Here is a 25,098-nt window from a genome sequence, read left to right on the forward strand (position 1 = left end):
TTCGATGGAAGAGGAATCGGTAGAGTGGATGTAGGTCACGACGATTGAACCACTATAAAAATTTGATTTACATTTCTTTTGAGCAATTTACTTTAATTGTAAACTGTCTTACTTGTTTACTTTCTCATTATACTCTTCCATACGCTTTCGAAGTTTAGCATTTCCGATATCAGTTTTCATCGAACGTACAAAAATTTCAAAACCGACGTAATTTTATTTGTTGCACTAATTCACCCCCCCTCTTAGTGTCGACTCGTTCCTAACAAAATTATCGAGCATAAGGAAAATGGTAGCAAGATTAAGAAATCATCACCAATTATACACCGTCAAAGGTATTTTCTGATATAGGATAGATATATGGATACTAATTTTAGAATTTTTACCTGCTTCTATTTGGTCGTAGTTGGAATCGATAATTTTATTTTGATTTGATCAAATGAAATCTCCACTGAGGTTTTCAAACATCAATCTAATACGATTGATTAAACATAACCTTCTGATGATAAATTTTGTTTCTTCATAATTCATTAGAACTATTTTTATTAGTTAATTACTACTAAAAGAAATTTGCCTATATTCGTTAAAAAAATAAAATAGTGACTCGATGTGCTTTTCTTCCAATATGAAATCTTACAAAGTTTTCGAATCAGTTGATGGAAAAATCATTTTTTCTTGATCGCTTTTTATTATCTCATCTAGAATTAATTTTTTAGTTAATGAAATAATTATTATGCCCAAAGGATTTGACAACATTAGGATATCAAAATAATTTCGATATGTTCGTTAGAATGGGAAATTTGTTATCCCATCGATTATTAGTTTCCCAACTAATAAATATACAAAGAATTAGAACAAACTAAACTTCTGAAAAAAAAGAAAATTACACAAATATCCATCTAAAGTTAATGATTTTTATGTTTTATATCTTAAATTCAAGTTTACTTATATATTTACCGAAAACTAATACACTTTCAGATATGTCATTGTAGCTAATCTTCGTCAATTGAGCATTAACATAATAACAATAAATTCAAATAAATACGAATACTCTTATCAAACATATGAAATTGGATTTGTGCACAAAGGAGTTATGTAGGATCTCATTAACGTTATCCTGTCTTAGTTATATATCTATTGATGGAAATGATGCTTAGAAACTATATCAATTATGAGATATTACTAACATGAGTTTTATTATTAATTAAGTCAAGAGTTATAAATGAGGGCTAAAGTGATACATTCCTATTTAAAAGGTTATAGACATGGAAATCTGTATATATATATATATATATATATATATATATATATATATATATATATATATATATATATATATATATATATATATATTGAACGTATACAACTTAAAATCAAATCGATGTAATTAAGTTACAAGAGAATTTATGTTCTTAATCTTTTAAAACAATATACAAACTGAGTTATATATATATATATATATAGATATATATATATATAATCGGCCCGATCACCTCATCATCCAGATCACCCTACAGTCACCTCATCATCCAGATCACCCCGCAATAGGCTCTCGATATCGATCGACGGATCTAACTGTGTTGACTCATCGACCACGATATATTTATTCGCTAAAAGAAGGGAAGCTTTGTTATGATCAACTCTTTTTTGCTGGATGAAGGTCAACGGGGCGAATATCAAGAATTTATCCGAAATATGTTTTCAACAAATTAATAGCAGAAAAATAACATTCATGATGAAGTATCAACATAATACAATTCATTCCATACGTATGAAGTGCAATATAAACTTTTGAAGGAATATTCATACAAATATGACGCGGACAACACTGTAATTATAATATCTTTTGACCGGCTTCCCTCCTTTTTACTGCTACTGATCGTTGGGGGTGAGATGGGAGACGGCGACAGCGGCATTCACTCACTTTTACAATCCTCGCTCCTTCCGCAAACGTCCTTGCCTTCGTCTCCCCTTTCCGCTTCTCATTTCCTTCGCCCGTCTCCCACAGAACTTCTTGGACACGCCGGCATTCCCTCCGCTCCCCTCTCTGATTCGGTTCCGGGTGGGTCGATTGCGTCGTGGTTGGTCTCGGACACCCGATCGGCCCTTCCCAGATCCTGCGCTTCTGCTCTCTTTCGTTTACATTATCTCCGTCTGGAGTCCAACTTCTTGTACTTGGAATCAGGTTATGGTTTTGCGAGAACCGTATCTCACAAATTCTGGGATATATCGTTGAGTACACGTTTTCCTCTTGTGTTCCTTGGTGCTTTAGCATCCTGCTTGTTATAGTCTGGATCTTTTGGGGAACTTTTGAGTTACTTCAATCATGTTTTTGGATCCGTAACTCTGGCCATTTTTATGGTCTAGCTAAGGTTCAGCTATTAAGACAAATCGAACACTTATCTAGAGTTTAATTAGTGGAATTTTTATTCAGATTGACTAGCAAACAGTAAAATTTTCAAATTTCTCCTCTTGTTTATACGAATACTCAATTTGATTATACAATGCTGCTTGTCTTTCTTTATAGTTCAGCCTGTGTTTTGGTAAATGTGGCTCCAAAACTCGGTACAGTATGGCTAGGTATTCATTGCTTGTTATAAACCAGTCTTTCTTTGGTGCTTTTTCACTAAATTGCCAACTTTTGTATGGAGAAAAGCATGTCTCTGTTGTTGAGGCCATGCTGGTTGGTCTTTTGACAATTTTCTTATATTTTATGTCTTGCAATTTGATATATTTCTGATAAGGAGGCATTAGTAGGTGTAGCGGTTGTCATTTCTTGATCAAGAATTAAGAAACTACATAATTTAGTAGTAGTATCTTTGTGGCATTATGAATCTATTGTTTGGAAACCATAGAGATGTCTGATTCTATTATTAATTTAATGAATAGCAAAAGTTGAGGAAGCAGGATAGGGCATAAAATTCTACATAAAGTAAAGCTTATTTGATCAAAGCATTTATTATGGCTGATTCTAGAATTTTTCTTGTTGTACAAGAATTGGCTTTAAAGCACAATCACTTGTAGTCAATTCAAGAACTCTTCCTCTGATATAGTAGGAATATTTTGACTCAGACAGTCTGAACAGAAGGTCTGAATCTTTGACAAGTTATAGTTATTAAACCCCTTGAACTTCAAAAACTTTAAAATAAGTTATGTAGAAAAGATGGCTGTCTTTCTTCTCAAGGTAATTCAATTCCAAATCTAAATTGATCACTATAGATGCAACTCCAACCTTTTCTTCTTTCTGGAATATCCATCTGCTTCTTCTCTGCAATAGTTACTACACATCATCAATTGTTGACATAAATAGTTCCTGAGTTATCTGGGATCTTTATGCTATCAAAGAAGCCCATTTTCTTCATCAAACCTGCTTAACCTTGTTGTTTCCCCAGATAATTTGATAGTTCTTTTTATTTGATATCATCTTTCATGAGAAACATAAATGATACTGTCTTTTTTGTGTTCTTTATGTGTCAACTTCCAGTTAAGTGAAAATATTATATAACTATGTTTTATCACTTGCTGATGTGCATTTTCTACTTAATTCACAGACTGTTTTACTTGTCTTGGTTGAGATTATATTATTGAATCTGTGACATATGTTGAATGGTACAAGCTGATAGTTCCTGTTGATTACTGACTATGCTAATTTCATCTGCAGAACAATCATCTTGCATAATTGAGTATTTCAAGCACATACTGAAACTGTAAATACATCTTTCCTGTAAGGCCTTCCAAGTGCATAATGTCCAATTCTGCAAAATACGTTGATCCTGCATTTCGGGGAGTTGGACAAAAAGTGTATCCTTATAATGTGTTGTGAAATGCTCTGTAAAAACAAGTTATCCTAGGATCTAGTTGTGCAAAATCTTTAGTCCTTTTCCATTACTGTTTGAAGTGTTTGTTAGCTATCCCTCTGCAGAATTTACTTAACATAACATTAGAGGAACAGAGATCTGGCGGATTGAGGATTTTCAACCAGTGCCTTTGCCAAAGTCTGACAATGGTAAATTTTACTCTGGAGATTCATACATAATTTTACAGGTATCTTTCTTGTCTTCTCTATTTTTCTCTCTTTTTCCTAAGGATTTGTGATTTCTCCCTCACACCTAAAAGTTTAAAGTTTTTGGGCCATATGCAAGATCCTCGCCTTTTGACTTTTAATATTATAGGTCATGCTTGTAATAAAAAATTATATTCTGTGTACTAGATGTTGATGTTGCACTTTCATATAATAATGTTTTTTTAATATAGGGTCTAACTAAATATTTTTGAATCCATTGACTAGGAACTATGATATCTCAAATAAAGATTCTTTAACCAGATAAAAAAATTTGTGTTCCTCTTCTTGGCATGTTTTGATGCTGAAAGTGTGCCAGTCTAGCTTAGCAGGGAGAGCATGTGTTTGAGTTTCTGTATTTGTCTGGCTGGGATGGGGTAAAGATGAGAGGATGTGCCAGATTCTTACATATTTTTTTCTTTTGTCTGAATGAATCTACTAATTTGTTTTAAATGTTCAATCCGTCCTTTTGCAAATATTGTGGGAGTACATGATGGTCAGTTTAGCTTTGTGTGCATGTGATGCACAGGTCTGATTCGAAGAATTGAATGAGCCGAATATGGTAGTTGAATCTGTACCATTCTTGCTTTGACTGCTGGTTTGCTATGTGGTGGATAGATTGTGGAAAAAATTACATCAGGTCCAAGTAAAGTGTGATTATGAGCCCCATGGCTAAGTAGCTTGTGTGATTTGCGATCAACAAATAACAATTTATGTGGACCATTGGCTATTTATAACCTAGGTTGTCAAAATCAAAATCATATTTACGATCAACAAGGGGTTCATAGCATCAGGATCATTGGACTTAGTTGAGGATCATTGGAACAAGTTTCTTGTGAGTCCAGTTGTTTCTAATTAGTCATCCTTATGTATTAACCCTTAAATTTGTACTATTAAGTGGATAGGAATTTTGGTCAGATTTCTTAATTTAGGATTTTTAGCTGAAATTTCTTGCTAAAGGGGCTTGTGATATGCTATGCAACATGAAAATTCAAATTATTTTTTGCATCTGTATTCGACATATGTCAGGTCTGACACTTTTAAGACAGTTCATGAATATTGTTGGCTAATTTCTCGAGAATTCAATTTTTAAAATATTAATACTCAAAGACTACTTCACGGAAGCTTCTTGGGAGAACTTTTTAATGCTGGAATTTTGTTATAGATGAATGAATATATGATTTGATATATTATGCAAGTGTGATTTGTATTAAGCATCAGTTTATGATTAGTGAGGCTAAAATAATTATCTTAATTTATTATGTTGTTGCTATGTTCTCTAAATTGTTGAAGCTACGAAAAGTTATCTTTTATGATAAATAGATCACGGATTCTTGTTAAGATATTATTCTTTATCATCATAATTCATAAAGCAACTGATCATTTTCGGATCCCTTTTTTCAAAGATCTATCCTAGGGATGAATTCTTACCTTTTGGTATCAGAATCCTACATTCTTATACATATTTCATAGTTGATAGTCTATAGTCTATACATCCTGAAACAGATGAGGCCACAATCTGTACATTAGGAAAATGAATTTTGGAATCCAGATACTTTATTCTTCTTGGAGAATTTCCTGGAGTCTTATGTTTAGAAGAAATGCATAGTTGATTGGTTAAGTCAAGAAAAGAGACAAGCTGAATGTTTTCTTTATGTTTATGGGAGTCTTTTGAGTTCTACTTTGAGTTATGAAAACAAGCCCTTTATGATGATTCATGGTTGCAATTACAGTTGAGTTTGCTTGAGACTCGGGTTACAAATGCCTTATGCTAAAGAACATAAGCATGTGTGGTTGCACAGGAAACTTAATGGGAAATATTTTCCCTTGGTTAGTCCATGGTTTGATGTTTGTTTAATTGGTAAACTAAAAAGGTTTGTAAGACTAATATCCATATTTTCGGTAAAAGTTCTGTTTTGGACTAATTCAATGAAAGAATATAAAGGAAAATTATCTAAGTTCTCATTTCTATGACTTCTTGTTGTGTCTTTTCAGAAAGTGATTAGATTTCACATTTTCTTGCATTCATACATAAAAAAGGGTTCCTTTTCTACCTGTCCGGACAACTTATATTTAACTTTCATAGAAAAATGTTTTTCTGTAGAAACCCTTCCCTACCTTTTTCTTGGAAGCCATTTGGTATCTCTGTTGCAAGTGGTTTTCTTGTCGACTCTCCTTCCCTTTCCTCATTCTCGAGCTTCTCTCTTTTTTAACTTTTTTCTGTTATTGATTATTAAGTTCTGCAACTGCTGCTTTCTGATTATATGAACCTCTAGCATCCTAGAATTGAACTGAACAGCTACCAAGTAAAGAAATAACAGCATCATAACTGCTGCTTTCTGATTATATCAATCTCTAACATCCTAGGTTTTAACTGAACAATTACAAGTTGTTTCAGGTTTGAGTCCTGAATTCCTCTACTGGCCTACAAGCCAAAAATCTGTGCAACAAATGGGGCATGCCAAGAAGTTGTGGTAATTCGTCATCTTTCCTACATTGTCTAGTAGCTTTTCAGTTAAATCAGAAGTGACGTGGCATTTGATATTCTATGTTCTTTTGCAACAGCATTATATTCTTGCTCATGGCACTATCACGAATTGGTTAGAAATATTGCTTTACATTTGGAAACATGGCTTTTTATACCAGCATTGAGCTTCCTTTAGTGCTATTGCCAGCACTGACTGGGGAACAACTATGGAGGATGGCAATATTAAAGGCTAAGGGCCAAGGAAGACTGGAGGGCTCGAGGGGGCTTGGCAATGGCATTCTTCTAGGAAACAAGGTTTGCCAGTTCTCAAAAGTCAAAGGGTGACGAGGAGGCAGGTCATGAGATCTGTCTTTCTACGGGTGGGGCCATGGAAAATGATTGATTAGAGGAGAGAAAGAAAGGGGTGAGAGGAGAAGAAGAGGGCGAATACAGGAAAGAGGGTAGAGGAGAAGATGCTTAAGTGCAATTATGTTCTTTTATATTTTTAACGGTCAATTGGGCTATTATTAACCAGCAATGGGTATATGTGCAAAATTTTAAACTATAAAATTATATACAAGAAATATTTACATTTTAACATGTCTATATATATATATATATATATATATATGTAATTTTTTCTATTTTGGGATGGGTTAGAAATTAATCAATATGATATCCTTTCCCTTTTTTGGGTGGTGGTTTGGTGTGAGGAGTTGATGAATACCTTTAGTCGATGGTTCTCTCCCTCAGTTGAGAGTAGGAAAATGTCTCCAATTAGAAAGCCAGTGTAGGACAAATTGAGTATCAAAATTTATAAACAATGGCATTTAATTTTTCTTGTTTTAAACAAAATTTATTTTTTTTTAATGTATATTTTCAGTCCTATTGAAAAACAGAAATAGCATATTAAATGGTTGTTAAATAACTATTATTTGGTTTTTGTGCTAGCAAGTTGGATTAATACAGGTATGGTCCTTGGGCCTTCCCTTAACTGAAAGTTATTGATCCTCTGTGCCCCTTGGGATGATATTTAAATCCTTCTAATAATATGAAAAATTGATGTCTAGTTACTCTAATATTCATGACTATGCCTCCTAATTTGTATTTTTATGCACTAAAAATTTCCACATTTTGATTTAAATCTCAGTGAGCCTTGGAAGAGATCCTGAATTGTGTAATGCATATTAGTTATCTGCACACACTTATAAGCCTCCTAGTTTCAAATGTATGCCTTATTTGAATCAACGTTGCATTTCTAGGTTTGAGCTGCGTAATCGTATTGCATTAACAGTTCACTGAGCTTGCTGATTAGGCTAGGTTTACTTGGTATCAAAATGACATTGTTTTCTTCCAGGACGATCAACTGATGGTGACTAGGTTGGCTAATACAATGTGGAGTTCCTTAAAAGGAAGACCTGTGCAGGTTATTTATTTTCCTGATCCTTTATTGATAAGACAAGAAGCAGAAACAGCTTTATTGAGTTCTGTCCTCCTGCAGGGCCGCATTTTTCAAGGGAGAGAACCACCACACTTCATTGCACTTGTTCAACCCATGGTTGTGTTGAAGGTATCAATAGATTATATGGTATTTCCATCTGTATACAGAAAGAAACACAAGATTCTGACAAGATTTGCTAATGTCATATTTGTATTGCCAAAAGCCTAGGGTTTTTCTATTTTGTTGAATATAACCTTGCAGAGGGTGGAATCAGCTCTGGTTACAAAAAATTCATTGCAGACAAGAATCTAAATGATGGAACTCATACTTCTGATGGCATTGCACTAATCCAAGTATCTGGTACATCAGCCCACAACAATAAAGCAGTTCAAGTTGACACGGTATGCACATGTAAATATTATTTTACATTTCATTAATTTTTAATCTTCTATATCCTCAATAAAGCCAAAAAAAATAAAAAGAAGTTATTCTGCAAGCTGTTACTGCAGCTATCATAGTTTACAACTTTTGACTCATTTGTTACAAGCATGGTATGCAGTTTCGAATAGTATCGTCCGGTATGGGCGGTACGTACCGGTCCGACAGCATACTGGTACGCGGACCGCCTGCTATCGGATGGAACGTGCTACAGTGCTAAGTGATATACTGTAGCACTGCTACGGTGCTACCGTAGAGGAAGAAATATTTAAAATCACTCGGTACACCCTGGTGTACCAAGCGGTACATGGTACCATATCGTACCGAGCCAACCTCGAAACACCGGTATGGTACGGTATTGCATACCTTGGTTACAAGCATTATTCAGTGATTGGAACTTTTTATTGCTAGTAATTTAGGTGTTATTCTTGTAAAAAATTGTTTAAATCTCTAGTACTCACCAAAAAATGTTGATAGGGTTATGTCTGACAGAAGAATCTGTCCAAGACTATAATATCCTGAGGCCTTTTTCCCACCTACTAGTTTAGGTAGATGGTTATGCAAGTTGGGTGCTATGACCTCGAGTAGTCTGACTCGAGGTTATCTAACTCCTTTTGCCACATTTTAATCGAGGGATGTTCCTCTTCTTCTATTATTTCAGTGATAAAACACGAAGGATATAGAAGATCTCCTGCCTCATCAAGTAAAGGATCTCATGGTTCTTTGTTGTTTTGACCTGTTCCAACATCGGCTATGAATTTTCGTTGTAGTATTCAAGGTTGATAGATCAATCTCTAGTTCCTCTAGCTCCTTGTCCATCTTGGCTCACTGCAACCTTAGCCGCATATTGTAGTGGACATATCTAGTTTTTCCAACCATCTATATATTAGTTTGCTGTGGATCTTCATGTGAATCAATGCGAATGTTGACCAATTATGTTCGCAATCACTTGATATCGTTGTTTGTGAAAGTACACGGACAAAAACCTTTCTTTAATTGGGTATGGATATTTCAAATTATAAACACCACTCGACTACGAAAAGACATAAATAAGACTTTATTAGCATAACAAATCATTAATGTTAATTTTAATTTATAATCAAACATGTATGTGTAAATTTCTCCAGGATCTATACTGTAATGGCATGATATAGCTACAGTGTCAGAGAATGAACCGATAGTTTTCTAGAATAGTTAACCCTCCATAATAGCCTTCATTGCATCTTACTTTTTAGCAAGAGTCAGTATATAACATTCCTTAGTACTAATAATAAATCTGATCACATTCCAAAACTATACCGAATTGAATGGTTGGATTTAGACAATACGCTATAAGATAAATGATTTTGTTAGTAAAATTTTTTCGAATATTGAATATTTATATTATAATTTATTCTGAAAATGAATTTACCTATATTATGGATGTCTTGGTTCATATGAGCTATGGTCGATATAAGTATTAATTAGTCTTAAAATCATCAGAGAATGCTTTCTTAACTTCCTCTCTTGCTATAAGTTATATTTGTCTAAGATAATGCATCTTCGGATGCTTATCCATATCGATCGTCCGGAGGACAATGTAAAGCGGTCCCACTCTTATTGATGACCTCCCAAAATCTAGAAGAAAGAATTATCTTTCTACCTTTTTTCCATCGCTCGATTTTGAATACCTTAAACCCGACCATTCCTATGATATGACCATTGCCTTGAAACCCTATTTCTTTTGCTGGATTGACTTTAAAGCGATGAAATTTGTAGCAAATCAAGTGATGCTTGGTCAAAATATCTTATCATATTATCATATATATACTTTTGCATCAATAAGTGGACCCAATAATGGTTGTATATAAACTTTGTCACCGACTGTGCCCTTGCTACACACTTTCTTACTAATGGTGAGTAACTCATTAATATCCTTCAACTTAAGGTCCATGCAATGAGTTGCATATCCAATCTAAAATAGTGTTTGTCTTCTTTCCATTAATTGTAAATCGACCTTCCTAAAATTAGTTCTATTGTCAGTCATAATATGGATAATGTACTATGGCCCGATCTCTTCTACCATAATGTCCATTAGGTTTTTAATGTAATTTGCATCTTGAATCTTATCGGAAGCATTGAGTCATTAACCGGCTTATGAAATATGTCTCTTATATTGTAATATACAAGAAAGTTGATGATGCTCACTGTTGTAGGCTCAGTCCAACTAACACACTTCAGTGTCATCCCATACTCATCCCTCTACCTTGTGAAGAATTTGATCCAATCTTTCAGTTCTATCATCTCATTTAAATAAATATTGTGTATCTCCTTTGGTGTTGGAGGTTGGATCCCCGTGTTAGTCTTTTGGATTGAAGATATAATATTCTGATAATATGGATCTTGTCTTGTGTTTGTTAGAGTCCTGTGGAAGTTGAACCACTTTACTATTGCCTTGCCAATATCCCTTTTTTTTGTATAAAAATCATAAATTCTTGTCTGTTTTGCTGTTTATAGAGGATAGGCTTGTGGATCAATACTAATAATCTCATGTGTTGACCTCTTGCCAAGTTCTCTGATAAAATCATGGATTCCACCTTGTCTCATACGACCAATCCTGCTCAACTGAGTTTTAATCGTGCTGCCTAGTATGGGCCTCGTATTGCCTGATACCGGATACCCAATTCATAACCGCCTAGTATAGGCCGATCCGTGTGCCAATTACTTATTGGACTAGAACATACCACCTGTATCGTACCATATCGGGTAGTATAACAAACCCTATCTTGTCTTCAAAAGGACTTTAAATACATTTTTTTTAAAGCCTTACTAATAACAAGCAAATTTGATTATTAAAGTCAAATAATTATATCTGAAAATAGGAAATTCTTGATGTAAACTTACTATGACTCTAAGTAGACTAAAGCAAAATTAAACTTGTCTAACCAAAATACAACAGCATTTTTTCACTTCACTAGGTTGCCATGTAGTTTTGGATCTGATTGAGGTGAGTTCCAACCTCAGTATGGACCTAGAATGCCATGTCTTTTACTCATCTCAATCTTGCTAGTGCCATTTGGTTTTTTCCAGATTTGGTGAGGTCAATTTCTACCATGAATGTAGATCTATCCTTTCCTAATCAGAAATAGAAAATAGTATGTATTGCTGAAGTCATGCTAAGCTCCTTTGTCATTCACTCATGGTGTCGCCTTATAGCTAGATGTGCAATTGTTGACGGAGAAACTGACACATAATTGATGCTGTATTATGATCTTTTGTATATCTGTGAATTTTTACCCAAGAAAAACATAAACCATTCACCTTGTGTGTTGTATCTAGTACACTTTTTAATGAATATTGTTCATGATGTTTGAGTTCTGAAATAATTTGGTATTGAAAAAAAAGAAACCATTGAGTTGACACCACTTAACGTACAGTGTCTGCTTTGATGAAAAATAGTGAGAGCTGTAATGTGTAACTTTGTGACTTGAATGACAGTGTAACTTTGTGACTCAAATGACACAATCCATCATTAGATAAGTTGAAGAAATCAGTTAACCTAATATGTTGAAATAGTTCCGAATTTGAAATCATTTAATTATCTATTTTATCCTCAAAAAGCTCTAGAAATCAAGGGTTACAAAATTGATATATACCAGACCTTTTATTTTTCTTTCTTGACCGTCATTTGAGGTGGGGCTTAAAGTAAAATTTTTGGATGTTCTGTGATATATTGAGGTCTAACTGGATACTCTACACCTTTACCATTGTGACCATTGGACCTGTACCAACATTTGATTTACATTCATGCACTTTAACCACTTTATTTGAAAGGAGATCAGAAAATATTAGACCTCTCCTCTTTCTTGTCAATTCTCTTGAATTTTGTCCAAATTGAACTTGTAGAATCCTAAATTATGTGCTTTTCATAATGTATGTGTTCTTGTCTCTAATACAACAAATCCGGCACATAGATTTGGCAGGATTGGTTGCCAGATATTTTTTTATCATATTGCACAACATGTATTATCTTGGCCTCAAGCTAAGCCTGCAACTTAGTCTTAGCTTACTGCATATGCTTCATGCTAGATAAACTCTTCTACATGTGATGCAGGTTCAAGGTAATTCTTTTCAGAAGAAGCTATTGCATTTGTTTGGTACCGCTATGCATGCTTCAGAGGTACATGTTTGTGAGCCAAGTATCACAGTTAATCAAGCTATAACTGCTTCATGATTAGGTTGAGGTATCAAATAAAGAAGCTGCACTTTGATTAATTGTCAGGCTAGCAAGTTCAACCAAAAGAAAAGAAAGAAATGGTGATTTTGGAAATATTTTATCTGTCTTCCTATATGTTAATTATGTACTTTTAAAGGATAAAGCTTTTTGTTTTTCTCATCCAACCACAAAAAGCTGGTGTATTTGTTATAAATGTTCTTTCTATGCTAATGCTTAATTTGTACTCACTGGCTGTTTGTTTCTTTAGTTAGAAACATTAAGTTTTATCCAAACTTTCTTTGTTTTCTAGTGCTTTTATCTATAAATATATGATGTTGGGTATAAATTAACTAGGTTGAGCCATTCATGATGTATAAAAAGGATTACTTAAAGCTCACTGAGATCTGACATGCTGGATGCTGACTTTATGCCAATCCGTGGTTGTTCAGCACATCTTCCATTCTGTCATGATAACACCTGGCCATCTGATGTGCCACTGACATATAGGTCATCCCATGTATTTGTTTTTCCTCACTATGAACATTTCGCTGAAACATCATCCTTTGTCATCTGTAAATAATCATGATCTGAAAGAGCTTCATGTATTAGTATCTTGTTTCAGATAGCTAACAGGTATTAATATCTGTAAATAACCATCAGATATGATGACTGACACCCAACAGCTCAATTTTATTAGAAAACACAGAAATTTATGTTAGTCAGAGTTCTAACTTTCATCACTTTTTCCTCAATTATCATGGAAAGTAGAAAGTGAATCCATGCACGCATTTCAGTCACTAATATGAGGAATATACTTGATGTTTCAATATGCTGGTGGCCTTCGTTATCATATTTCCAATTCTGTTTTAGAACATTTGGGAATTGTACTTCTAACAAGTCATGCTTGATTGCAAGAAATGATGAAGTGTTAAATGATTTGCAGTCCAAAGATAAATTTATGATCTATTTTCTGTTTATATTTGATGCAGTCCAAACATAACTCTAACAGTGATCATCGTGGTGGTCCTACTCAAAGGGCATCAGCCTTAGCTGCCCTATCATCTGCATTTAAACCATTTTCAAATGCTAAAACATCAGCACCAAAGCCATCACGATCAAACCAAGGATCACGGCGAGGAGCGGCAGTTGCTGCACTGTCTTCCGTTTTAACTGCTGAGCAAAAGAAGGGAGAATCAGAAACCTCTACAACAAGATTCAGCAGAAGCCCTTCCCCTGGGCCGCATGTGACTGTAAATGGTACTTTCTTTGACCCTTTTTTGTTATATCATGGTAGTAGTATGAGCATGTTATCTTCTGCATTCCATTTGCTAAATGTGGTTGCCCTTCTTAGGAGTTAGGACAATTTTGCAACGCTAGATCTTCATTTTAGACATTGCCATTCTCTTTTTCCAGAAGAAACAAAGTTTACTGAAGCCTTTTGAAAACCTTGATGTTTCATATGGGGGCTATGAAGCATTTTTCAATATAAGGTGCTGTCATCTTCTTGATGTTGACTTGCCATCTTCCATAGAATCATTTAAGGCCCAAAACTTCTCTTAATAATACATCAGCTCAAGGATCTTGTACAAGAGAAAGAAAATGTATTCTTTGTTTTGTAATGCTTTCGTTACCTATTGCAGATTCTGCAAAGATTGAAAGTGCAGGCTCGGAGTTGGGTGATCCTTTTGAGGTTTCAGCGGAGAAGGAAATCACAGAAGCAGATAGCTCCGTATCAGAGAGCAATGGTGCTACCTTCAGCTATGATCGTCTGAAAGCGAAGTCCACCAATCCATTCAGAGGAATTGACTATAAACAAAGAAAGGTTTGTGAATCAAAATTCTTCCAACTTGAAAGGCCCTCAGCCGCTAACTTCTTCATTTGCAGGCCTACTTATCAGAAGCCGAGTTCCAGAAGGTTCTAGGCATGACCAAAGAAGCATTTTATCGACAACCCAAATGGAAACAGGACATGCAGAAAAGAAGGGTGGATCTCTTCTAAGCTTTCCCGGCCTGGTGCCATGGATCTTATCCAGCTTAACGATGTGTTTGCTTGTGTGCTATCTTTCCTCTCCAATCTTTTGGTTCCTCGTGGATTTGCAGTCATGTCGGGAGCGGTCTTGCTTTGGTTTTTTTTGTTGATGAGCAACATTTGTTTGATTGGGTAAGTTTGGGAGTTGGTAGGCATTCTTTTATTTCTAGCAATCATCCCGAGTTTGGCTGCTCAAGCATATAGTCGTCGTGCGTACATGTTTTGTGTTTGATACATATGGATCATGTATGCTTAGGTAAATATGTGCATTGAATCGATGACAAGGTCAACTTGGGGTTGAATGCAATATCTTATCCCAAGCGTGTTAACGTTCGATGCATTCCTCTCCCCCGGAAGAAGAACATATGGAGTCCGATATGATCTTTTCGGTAAACACATCTCTTAGCTTTGTTATAATGCACTCACATTGAATAGAAACATCTAAATGATCAACACAACCCTATTGGTCAAAGTATGTGAGATCCTTAGTCAAAGTTAGTGCATGATGTATTCATCTCGAGTAAAAATATTTGAAACGTCCAATGTGGCAGCCTCAATCAAAGTATCTCATCCAATAATCTTGGCAATCACTTCAATCTCATATCCATGTGCTACAAACGACATGACATGAAAGAATCTAATGCTTATTTAGTTAAGACTCCATTTTAGAGGAGAAAGATTTGTATAGACCCCCAAAATCAATTACTAATATAATAAATCAGTTCAAAATCGGCTTAGAGGATGGATGCTCGGATAAGCTTAAAAATCCTAATTCTACATGATTATAGATAGAACAAGAGAAATAATTGAGAGAATATCCCATCTAATTTCCTAGTCAGAATCATGATTTATAACACCATCCAGACCGGTACATATCGATTCAGTGGTTAGTACCTCAATAATCCACCTCCTACGTGGCTTCTCTCTCTCTCTCTCTCCTTTCTTCTCTTCTCTTCTCTTCCTACTCCAGCCTTGTTAGTACTGACCATTATATCGACATACCATGCTATTGTATGCCAGTATATGCTGAACCTGTACCGATTAGACAAAAGGATCAATATGGATCCAGTACCCAATTTTAAACCATTAAAGATTATCTTGCTGCCAAAGAATATATGTACTTGAAAGATCACCCAGAAAATAGACAGTCCACAAACACCAACTGGCTTGATGATAATACAACAAAACCATTTGAGAAGATGTCAGGTTGAGGGGAAAGGAGTTGGAATTCTGAAACAGGGACGAAATATATGGAACACCACTCTAAATATCATAATTGTTTCACGTCAACTACAATTTCAATGCAAATTATTCTCGTAACAAGTCAAATCTCAAGTCCTAGGAGGTAAAAGCACACGTACCATGTAAGTAATAACTGATTGGCTCTTGTAGCTTATTCTTAGTACCCCAGGAGAGTAGATCTGTCTACTACAAAAAAAGTCTGCCATGTCAACTGGGATACCTCAAAACCTCCATTCAAGAAGCAGCTCATATTAACATATGATGTTGCTATATATAGACAGAATATGACCAATATATGTGGCTGACGCTTACCATCAAAAGGAGAATCACTATAACGTGCTACCGCATTCAGACCACAGCATCCACAGCTCTTTCTAACGTTGGATATGCCTTCATAGAACTTGATATGCCTCAGTCCTGGCATTGGTATGCATATGCAGAGCTAGTCATTTCATTCTTCCTAAGCTGCTGCAACAGGAGGAAGAAAAAGAACCAAACATTAGGACAAAGTAGACAAAAGAGTTTTCAGCAGGTTAATGATCAAATGATGCAGATGAAGACACAACTGGTTCTCCCAAAGGTTGTTGAGATGGTGGTGGACTTGTCCACAGTAGGGGTTCCGATGCTGGGTCGATTGGATAGCTACTCCTCAGTGGTGCAGAAAGAAGAGCCATCTGGTATGCTGTTCTTGGTACAGGCAATTCATTTAATGCTACGCTTACTCCGGATATACCAAGGCCGCAACCAGAATACAACAGGGGAACGGACTTTTCGTGGTCCATCGTTTTGTGCGAACCATCATCCTTGATATCTCCTGAATTCAATGACTTGTGCAGGAAACTCTTGAAGGAGTCAGAGTGAGATAAGATGCTACATGCAGACAACCTTTGTGGAGCATCACCTCTACCAGGAAGGCCAAGAGAAGGCAGCTTATATGGCTCTGTTGGCTGCACTGAGCATTCTAACATTCGAAGTTCACGACCAACATCTTCTACAGGAGAGGCTGATTCAGGTTGACGAGCCTTCTTGGGCATCCACCACTTGATATAACTTGTCAGGTCTACTTTCCTCTCCAAGCCAGCAATACCAGCAAATCTTCCATCAGTAGCTGCATCGCTGCTTGTACCTTACATGCGAGAAATCTAGTTAATCCATCCAACAATTCAATACATTGGAGTTTAGCTTTGACAAGCTTTTCGAGTTTCAAGTAGATTTTGTTTGTGCACTTACTGCAATTGTTGAAATACTCATCCCCTGGCATCTGTCTGAAAGGTGTTTCCCACCGATTATTTTGAGGTTGTCTGAGTCAAAAAAAAAAAATCATTAAAATTAACTATATAAAGAATAATACTAAGAAGTAAAAGACATTTTTAAATAAAATCACAAGACAACAAGTACTTCCTTTCTAAGTCAACTGTTTATACAATTAAATATGTAGTCACTTAGAATAAGTAATTGGCCATAGGTTGAATTAATTAAGGTTGAGTTTGGCAGATAAAAATAAGCATCTACCATGGTTAGATATGGTTGAGCCTCAATATCTAGGTAAGATTTTTGGGATATAAACCTAATCTGCTGGTGACAGTTTCTCAGCAAAAGACCCCAGCAATAGTCCCGATAGAGTGGTTTAACTGGGATATCTAGTTATCTGATAAGGTAAATCCTGCATATCTATCAGTCACTATGACTCTAGAGGTGCAAGAAAATTAATAGTCCAATACTAAAAAATCATGGATCCAGATACCTAACAAGCTGGGACATGAAGTCTTGAGTGAAATGATGAGATCAACTAATAAAAGAAATTTTGTAAAAACATGATCATACAAAAGCTTTGATTATATTCATATATTCAAGAAATTTCCCAACCATGGATTCAGCATGAGATGCATTGACCTGAAGAACTACTTGGTTGGCACACATGCAGTGTTACCGTAAAACATTTCTTCAGTGCATGCTAGGCAAGCTTGAAAAACGAACATAAAAATACATAGCAGTAAATTTTGTGCCTGTAGCTGCACAGCACATTTCATGGCACAAGGCACCTAAGTTCTTGTTTGCCAAATGTGCTTCCAACTCTATGCACTCCTAGTCATATGGGAAATGCTACACAGGACAGGTACGGATGAAGAGAACTGGGGTATTGGCAGTTTAGCAACAGGTTTTGTGCCTAGCCTAGTTGTCTTAATAGTAAATGTTGACCTGAACTCAGGCAATCTGATCGATTACATTTTTATAACTTGGATTCAGTCATCACCCAATCATGTTCTACCAGTTTTTATGGTTCGCAACTCTGGTTAAGCTATCTCAGGTCCTCACCAAACACCAGAATGCCATCTTTGGGAAGTTTGCACCTATTATGGTTTATTCATGAAACACTCTATTTACATAAATATTAGAACCCCAACTGAATATAGTCAATTTGTTATGCAAAATTACAACTATATAATTTACATCAATCAGCTTGAGATAATTGCTTGTCATAAAGATGAAACAATTCTATATGTGGTTAGAGTGGACTTAGTAGTTATAGAAAAAAGAAAGAGTAAAGATTAACCCAATACTTATAAAGGTCAAGGCAGGTCATCCTAACATGATAGACTTCTTGTGATCTTCAGTTTAGGAGCAAGCCTGTGCATATTAATAACTTCCATGTTTGATTTTCCTGAACCATTTAACAGAATCAGTGTCAATATCAGCAATCCATGTCAGCCAGATTAGATTAGGATTCAGCACACCATCACTCCACCTAATTTTATAACCTAATTGTAAATTTTAATTTAGAAAAAGATCATGGGGATCTTTGCTTAGGTGACTTTGTTACTAAATAATTTATTAATCAATATCATCTGGTGATCACGAGAACTCATCAAAAGCAAACTATTTCCAAACAAAAGGAAATAACTATCGGCCTCAAAGTAGGTATGGACATTGATATATAAACCATTTAAAGAAGTGATCTATGATTATTGGTTTCTCTATAATGCTTCACTAATGCTTATGTTGCTTCTACATTTGAAGTGAAACATATTTGTCACTAAGTGATAGTTGATTCAACATCCAGGATTATAGCTGATGAGACCATGATGCACATATCAGTAAACTGGTAATTAGAAAAAAATAATATAAAAAAATACCCTTGTGTTCTAGTATCGTGGCCAATTATCTGCCTTTGTTGTTCAGTTCAAAAAATCAAAACACCAGACCAACTTGATTTAGGGTTTCACTTTGGAAATTTTAAATAGTATATGAACTTGGTCAAATAAAAATCATCCGAAATAATTTTCAAGGATAGAGAAAGAAAAGAAAAACTACACCCACCACAGTACATATTGGTATATTATTGTGTTTATTGCATGCACATTATATAACCCCATGAACACAGCCCAACAAATATCCATAAGTTATGTGATCACTTCACAATCCTGAATTATTCAACATGAAAGGTCCACTCACGCAATTGACCAGGCATGCAAAAATAGTCATAGTTTAGAGCACGAGGATATAGTGAGCTCCAAGTTGTGCTTAACATAAAAAGGTTGCAATACAGACCATAATCAACACATACCTCGAAAGCCCACGATATTTTGGAAATCCTCTCGAAAATGCACTGCTTTTTCTGTAAAAGAGAAAAATGATTGTGTTAGAGAATGTTTTAAGATGACCTAGTTTTCCTCCAATTATAGCTCTTTTAAGCAGGAGTTTGTCATCGAAACTACTGATGGCCTCTACTCATGCCAACTCATAAAAGAAAAACATGAAGAAGGATGCAAAGAAAAAGGGGGACGAAAGAATCCAAACACCAAATTGCTAAAGCTGTCCATGCCTTCTTAAAGACACGAGATAATCTTCCTTTGAAACCATCTGCATCTCTTCAAGATCTCTTGCATAATCCGTGACCTGCACGATATTAGAAAAAGCTGTGTGATTAAAGGAATAATTCTGAATAGGATCACCAAATAAGCTCAAGATTAGAAATGGTAAATAGGTAACTTTGGCATGTCAATGTCATCAAGTACCACAAAATCCCAATAGCCTGTGAAGAAAAGAATTCCACATGTAGAAAGCATTGCAACTGACCAGTATCCTAGCTTTAAAACCATATTTAGCTATGTGTCAAAAATCAGTTAAAAGCTCCTCACACAACTAAAGCTTCACATGCTCTCCCTGATCATAATAAGCTAATTTGCTGACAGATACTAAACTAAATAGAAGTTTCAAACCTACAGGTTCAATATTCTTAGACAATTAGCAATATAGATATACCATAATGTTCAACATGCACCAAACTCACATAGCAGCAAGATGTTAGTGATTCAAATCTAAGCATCAATGGTATCGATGGGAGACAGGAGTATAATCTCTATATTTACCAAAAATCTATTTCACGTATATTGAGCTTATAGTGCATCCATATTGTGTTAATGTGTTTAGCACATAGGATTTCATAGTTAAAGTATAGACTTGTTTTAGACCTTGTCATGGACCAAATTATTAAAGATTTGTTTGGGTGACCATAAATCTCAAATGCTTAAGCTGTTAGGAAATGACCCAATATATTCTTTAACATCCCCTCTCAAAAGCAAGTAGGTTTAGGCTTGACGTGTGAACGAAATCGTGTATGATGCAAGCTCAAATGATGAATGGGTACTTTCACGACTGTTTTTAATTAGACACTGGGAAAGAGACGAATTCGAACTCATGACATACTCTGATATCATGTTAAAATCAATGATGATGAATCTAAGTAAACTAGTCAAGGTTAACATACATGCGATTTGACACCAGGTCAATATATAAATTTAAGCTTTTTCAGTTAAGAGTCAAACCCAATATATGTCATCAGACTCTTTCAATTCATAGAAATGTGGAACCGTTCTCTTAGTCCTCTAGCAATCTCTAGCACACACATGAATATTTCTTAACATCTTTTTCTATTCACGTGTGGCTCAATCGTCTTTTCCTTATTCATAAGGATAGGTCAAACTATGGTTTGGACCTATTTCTTCTTTTTCACCGAGTTGCAACCAAAATTTAGCCTTCTTTACTTTTGTTTTTTTACTCACTCATTTATTTTATTACGAACCTTGGCTCCAATACCATATTAAAATCAACGATGATGAGTCTGAGTCAAACTAGTCAAGTTAATATACATGTGATTTGTCAGTTCAACCTAAAACCTTATGCTTGTTAAGTTTTTGGTCAAAGCCTATAAATGTCAACAACTTTTCTAATACTTAGTAATTTGGCGTTATTCTCTTGGTCTTTTTTCAATCTGTATCTCACACACATGAACATTTTCTAACACAAATAGCATTGTACCAATGTAATTCATTACCATGAGCACAAGTGACCTCATTTTTATTAACACATAATTAAAGGGAAACAAACTGAAGTTTTAGTTCATGTATTCAAATAATTTTCACAATTCCTTAAAACTCGAACTTCATTTGATTTTACAAATATACTTAGCTTGCAGAACTTCATGTTCATGGATTTCCATTCCATATATAACATGTTGAATGTCTTAGATTCAATTTGTATCAACACACTAGAAATACATCCATGCAATCAAATGCTATATTCATCCTAAATAGGCTAACAAGTCTATTTTAAATATTAGTTTTTACCAGGAAGAAATTGAAAATAACATAGTTAGAAAATGACAGCCCCTATACTTTAGCATACAATTCACCTTGATAATGTATGTGAACTTTTGTTTACATGTGTGCTAAGACATGGCATTGTTCATTGCATAGGCATGACACTTGTTAATGAATTGCGTAGGCAATTCATCAACCATTTATAACAAAAACAAGTTCCACCAGAACTTGTTAATGATCTTCAAGCTACACGTTATAACTGAGTTATATCCACAAGGGGAGACCAATAAGTTGACCTCAAACTAAAGCAACAGCCAATAGCCATGTTACAGATTTATATAGTTCTCACGGGAAAATTAATAAGTGTCCCAGCACCCCAGTATTTTAAAGCAGCAAGATCATATGCCCTAGCAGCAGCTTCCTCATCGTCATAAGCACCTGAGAAGAATTAACATACAGGGAGAATTAACTAAATGAACTTCCAAAATGATGAAACAACAAGAAGGAAGATAGTTACTGATTACTGAAAAACTTGCTGCGTACCTAAATATACTGGAGATACAGTTCATGTGCCAACAAATTCCATGCAAATCAAAAAAATTTGAGTTAGCTGACAACAAGTAATAAGATGACATATTCATCCTTGCATTTTGATATATCACATTCATGGAAGACAAATATACAAAAGAAACCGTGCTTCAGAGGCACCATCCCTTGATCACCATTGTTGATGGAAAAAAAGGATAACAATTGGGGTCTAATTTCAAAGTCGTACATTTTCCAAATGTCTATTACGAGAATTGTCGCACTTACCTTGTTTTCCTTTCTTATTTTGGTTTTGGTTCCAAGTACTTTTATCCCAAAGATGAGCCTCATACCGGCCTGTCCACCTATGCCTATTATTTGAGAAGGTAGAAAATGCAATGAGATAACTGAATTTGGGAAATTGAAAAGCAAACAAGAAAAAAAAATGGCAAAAATTGGATATAATACCATCATATAATCTACCCAGAATTAAAGGTTTTGCAGTTTAAAGGAAAAGAATAATAACTACGACTTAAGGTGATGACAAAATTCAGATCAGCCAAATGAGACAAACTATAATTTAACTAATTGAAAGTATCAAAAATGGCAACGTGCAAAAGATATTAAATTAGTTCCAAGAAGATAGTTGAATCACAAAGCCAAAGAAGAACAGGAAACCTAAAATATCAATGATAAGTTTCAAATCTTAGTTTGCAAGACCGACATCAGAATCAGGATCAGCTACAGAGAAGAAAATCAGGACCAGAAAGATATAATCAAAAAATTACAGATTCATAAAGGTAGCAAATAATTACACGAATTCTAACAAAGACAACAATAGTATGTGGTAAAAAACTATTTTGCTTTTATGCTCCATAAGGTTATCTAATTTTAGAGTATATGAAACTGAAATATAAATAACAAAAGTTCATGCAAAAGATTTAAAATTTTATTTATAAAATATTAAAGTAATTATAAATTAATTGTAGTAAATAACTATTATATACTTGTCATACAAGAGACACAAAACCTATCCACCTACAAATTTGAAGATCGTAATAATGTCCACAATGAAGGTGTAGGGTCATACAAACACAAACAAAGAAGAATCCTTAGTTGAAGGGAGCACCCACATAGTTTGAGTTTATATCCAAATCTCATGATTAGCTAGGTAGTATATTGGAAAGAGACTTGAAAGATAACAAAAGTTTGTTTTTCCTAGTATACAAATCCCAAATCTAATGCAAGTTGGCATGATTTAGAAGATTCCAGATCCTAACCCAAGTACAGAATTTCTTTACAACACGAATCAAGGAATTACGCTCCAGAGTACTGTATTTCAACCATACGTTATGTTTACCAAGGAATTTTTCTTACTATTTAATTTCCCACAGAATGTGATTCTTCATGCATATTATAGTTTTAGTTCGTGGATCTTTCATCACATTTAGGGTCTAAAAGAGACAGACAAGGAAAACATGCATTAAGCCAAAACCGTTCTCGAGCATTTGAACAAACACATTAAGCACGTCCCAGTTCTCCCGAACCAAAAGAAGCGAACCGGCATCAGTATGGCCTACGCATAAAGGGCCGATCCAAGGAAACGCAGGGGCCACCCTATACATCTACCTGGTGACTCCTCGGTAGATGGAGCTCCTCTTGCCGGCAGCACAAGGTGGCATCCGGCTGATCCGCTCCTTGGCGGTGCACACCCGCTCCTTCCTGGCCTTCTTCTGCTCCAGGCGCGGCGGATCGCTCTCCCTCCGGCCTTCCGACGGCGCTTCGCCGCCTCCCACCGCCACCGCCTCCACCTTGGGGATCCCAGGATCGGTGGCCATGGAAGAGCCCCTCAGGAGCTGAGCGAGTGAGAAGAGACGGAAAGAACCTCTCGCTCTCCGCAGCCTTTGGATTCAAATGGAGAGCCCGCCCGCCGGAGAGTAAGCGCTTGGGTCGGAGAGGAAAAGAAAACAAAGAAAAGAAAAAGGAGAAAACGATACTAAAAAACGCACCGACAGTCTCACGTGCTTCACCTTGTCGAAGACGCGGTTCCGCACGGGTCCCAGGAATCTACCCATTCATCACATGAGTACGGTTGTAGGGTAGCGATTTAAGGGTAGCGGAGGTATCGCTCGAGGAAGCTGCGGGAAGGGGAAGGACGCACGGGGAAGCAGTGGGACCCAGGCGGCAGGTTTCATGTGGGTTACATCAGGGAAGGGAAGGGAAGCGGAGGGGGAATCCGAGGCTGGGCGGCCCGAAAACCGAATCCGAGAGAGAAGAACGGGGAAGCTCCGGATCTGCTTCCTTTTTCGACCCAGCAGACAGCATTTTCGCGACACAAGTCCAAGGGGTGCCGTGAGACCCACAGGCGTTGTGGGATCTGGCTTGGTTTTTATTAATGTCGCCTATTTCGAACGGAACACGAATCCTCCACCGTGCCGACATATACATTCCAAACCATGATCCGACACCACCATCGTGCTCCGAGATGCGTGCAGTAACTGGGAATAATCCCTTTAATATTCGCGCCCGAACCCACTTGCCTTTGCCAGCAAGGTTCGATCACTCTCAATGGCGCGAATCCAACCGAGGTCCAGTGTGGTGTACGACGGATCCAAGATTGGACCCACCCGTTGAATTATAATGTTTGATTTCGTCTAATTGACTTCTAGCGAAGTACTGATCCATGAGTGCGTGTTTTCGGCTTCCGGTGTATGCGTTCACTGGTGATCAATACTTCCATTGGCTCAAAACGAGGAGTTTGGACAGGGCAAGAATTATTTTCCATTTATAAAGTATAATAATCATCGATTATGATTAAATTATTTGATTTTTGAGCATATGATGAATTTGATGGAAATAAGCACGATTGTTCCAAGTTCAATAAAGCATTCCTTTGTCGAATCATCGATACTTTGACCTACAAATATCACAATAATAAATATTTAAAAAATAATTTTAAATTATTATAAAAATATTGAATTATTTTCTAACAATTTAGAGATATATTTCGAGCACATTTGAAATGTACCTTCATCTCAAATGTGTATTGACAGGTCCAATATACATTTCAAATGTTGATTCGTGTTTAGTAATTTTTTTCAAATC

General features: G+C 35.8%; 2 protein-coding genes across 8 annotated transcripts; one reads left to right on the plus strand and one right to left on the minus strand.

Annotated features, from left to right (window-relative positions):
- The first annotated feature begins 1,930 nt into the window (after positions 1 to 1,930).
- On the plus strand, positions 1,931 to 14,916 carry LOC108951158 (villin-2-like). 4 transcript variants are annotated; one of them, XM_065083119.1, is made up of 11 exons: positions 1,931 to 2,182; positions 3,659 to 3,798; positions 3,942 to 4,041; positions 6,456 to 6,531; positions 7,882 to 7,950; positions 8,026 to 8,094; positions 8,227 to 8,366; positions 12,497 to 12,562; positions 13,588 to 13,855; positions 14,239 to 14,420; positions 14,483 to 14,916. In XM_065083119.1, the coding sequence occupies exons 8-11, from the start codon at positions 12,548 to 12,550 to the stop codon at positions 14,594 to 14,596; spliced, it is 579 nt and encodes a 192-aa protein (XP_064939191.1). In that variant the 5' UTR covers positions 1,931 to 2,182; positions 3,659 to 3,798; positions 3,942 to 4,041; positions 6,456 to 6,531; positions 7,882 to 7,950; positions 8,026 to 8,094; positions 8,227 to 8,366; positions 12,497 to 12,547; the 3' UTR covers positions 14,597 to 14,916. The 4 variants fall into 4 exon arrangements, with proteins under 4 accessions (XP_064939191.1, XP_064939192.1, XP_064939190.1 ...); XM_065083120.1 differs by having other exon boundaries at positions 1,931 to 2,228; positions 8,026 to 8,366; XM_065083118.1 differs by having other exon boundaries at positions 8,026 to 8,366.
- Positions 14,917 to 15,875: 959 nt separating this feature from the next.
- Positions 15,876 to 23,961, minus strand: LOC103973907 (AP2-like ethylene-responsive transcription factor SMOS1). 4 transcript variants are annotated; one of them, XR_001976536.2, is made up of 10 exons: positions 23,623 to 23,960; positions 22,282 to 22,364; positions 22,012 to 22,020; positions 21,818 to 21,906; positions 19,692 to 19,765; positions 19,434 to 19,484; positions 17,099 to 17,169; positions 16,435 to 16,994; positions 16,181 to 16,336; positions 15,876 to 16,051 (listed from the first exon to the last, which is right to left on the minus strand). XR_001976536.2 is itself a non-coding variant. In XM_009388582.3 (9 exons), exons 1-9 carry the CDS (start codon positions 23,829 to 23,831, stop codon positions 16,280 to 16,282), a joined length of 1,200 nt encoding a protein of 399 aa, XP_009386857.2. In that variant the 5' UTR covers positions 23,832 to 23,961; the 3' UTR covers positions 15,876 to 16,279. The 4 variants fall into 4 exon arrangements, 2 of the variants coding, with proteins under 2 accessions (XP_009386857.2, XP_009386856.2); XR_010479465.1 differs by having other exon boundaries at positions 15,876 to 16,054; XM_009388582.3 differs by having other exon boundaries at positions 15,876 to 16,333; positions 23,623 to 23,961.
- Positions 23,962 to 25,098: the final 1,137 nt, after the last annotated feature.

The sequence above is a fragment of the Musa acuminata genome, chromosome BXJ1-9, assembly GCF_036884655.1.
Source record: "Musa acuminata AAA Group cultivar baxijiao chromosome BXJ1-9, Cavendish_Baxijiao_AAA, whole genome shotgun sequence".
Taxonomy (NCBI): domain Eukaryota; kingdom Viridiplantae; phylum Streptophyta; class Magnoliopsida; order Zingiberales; family Musaceae; genus Musa; species Musa acuminata.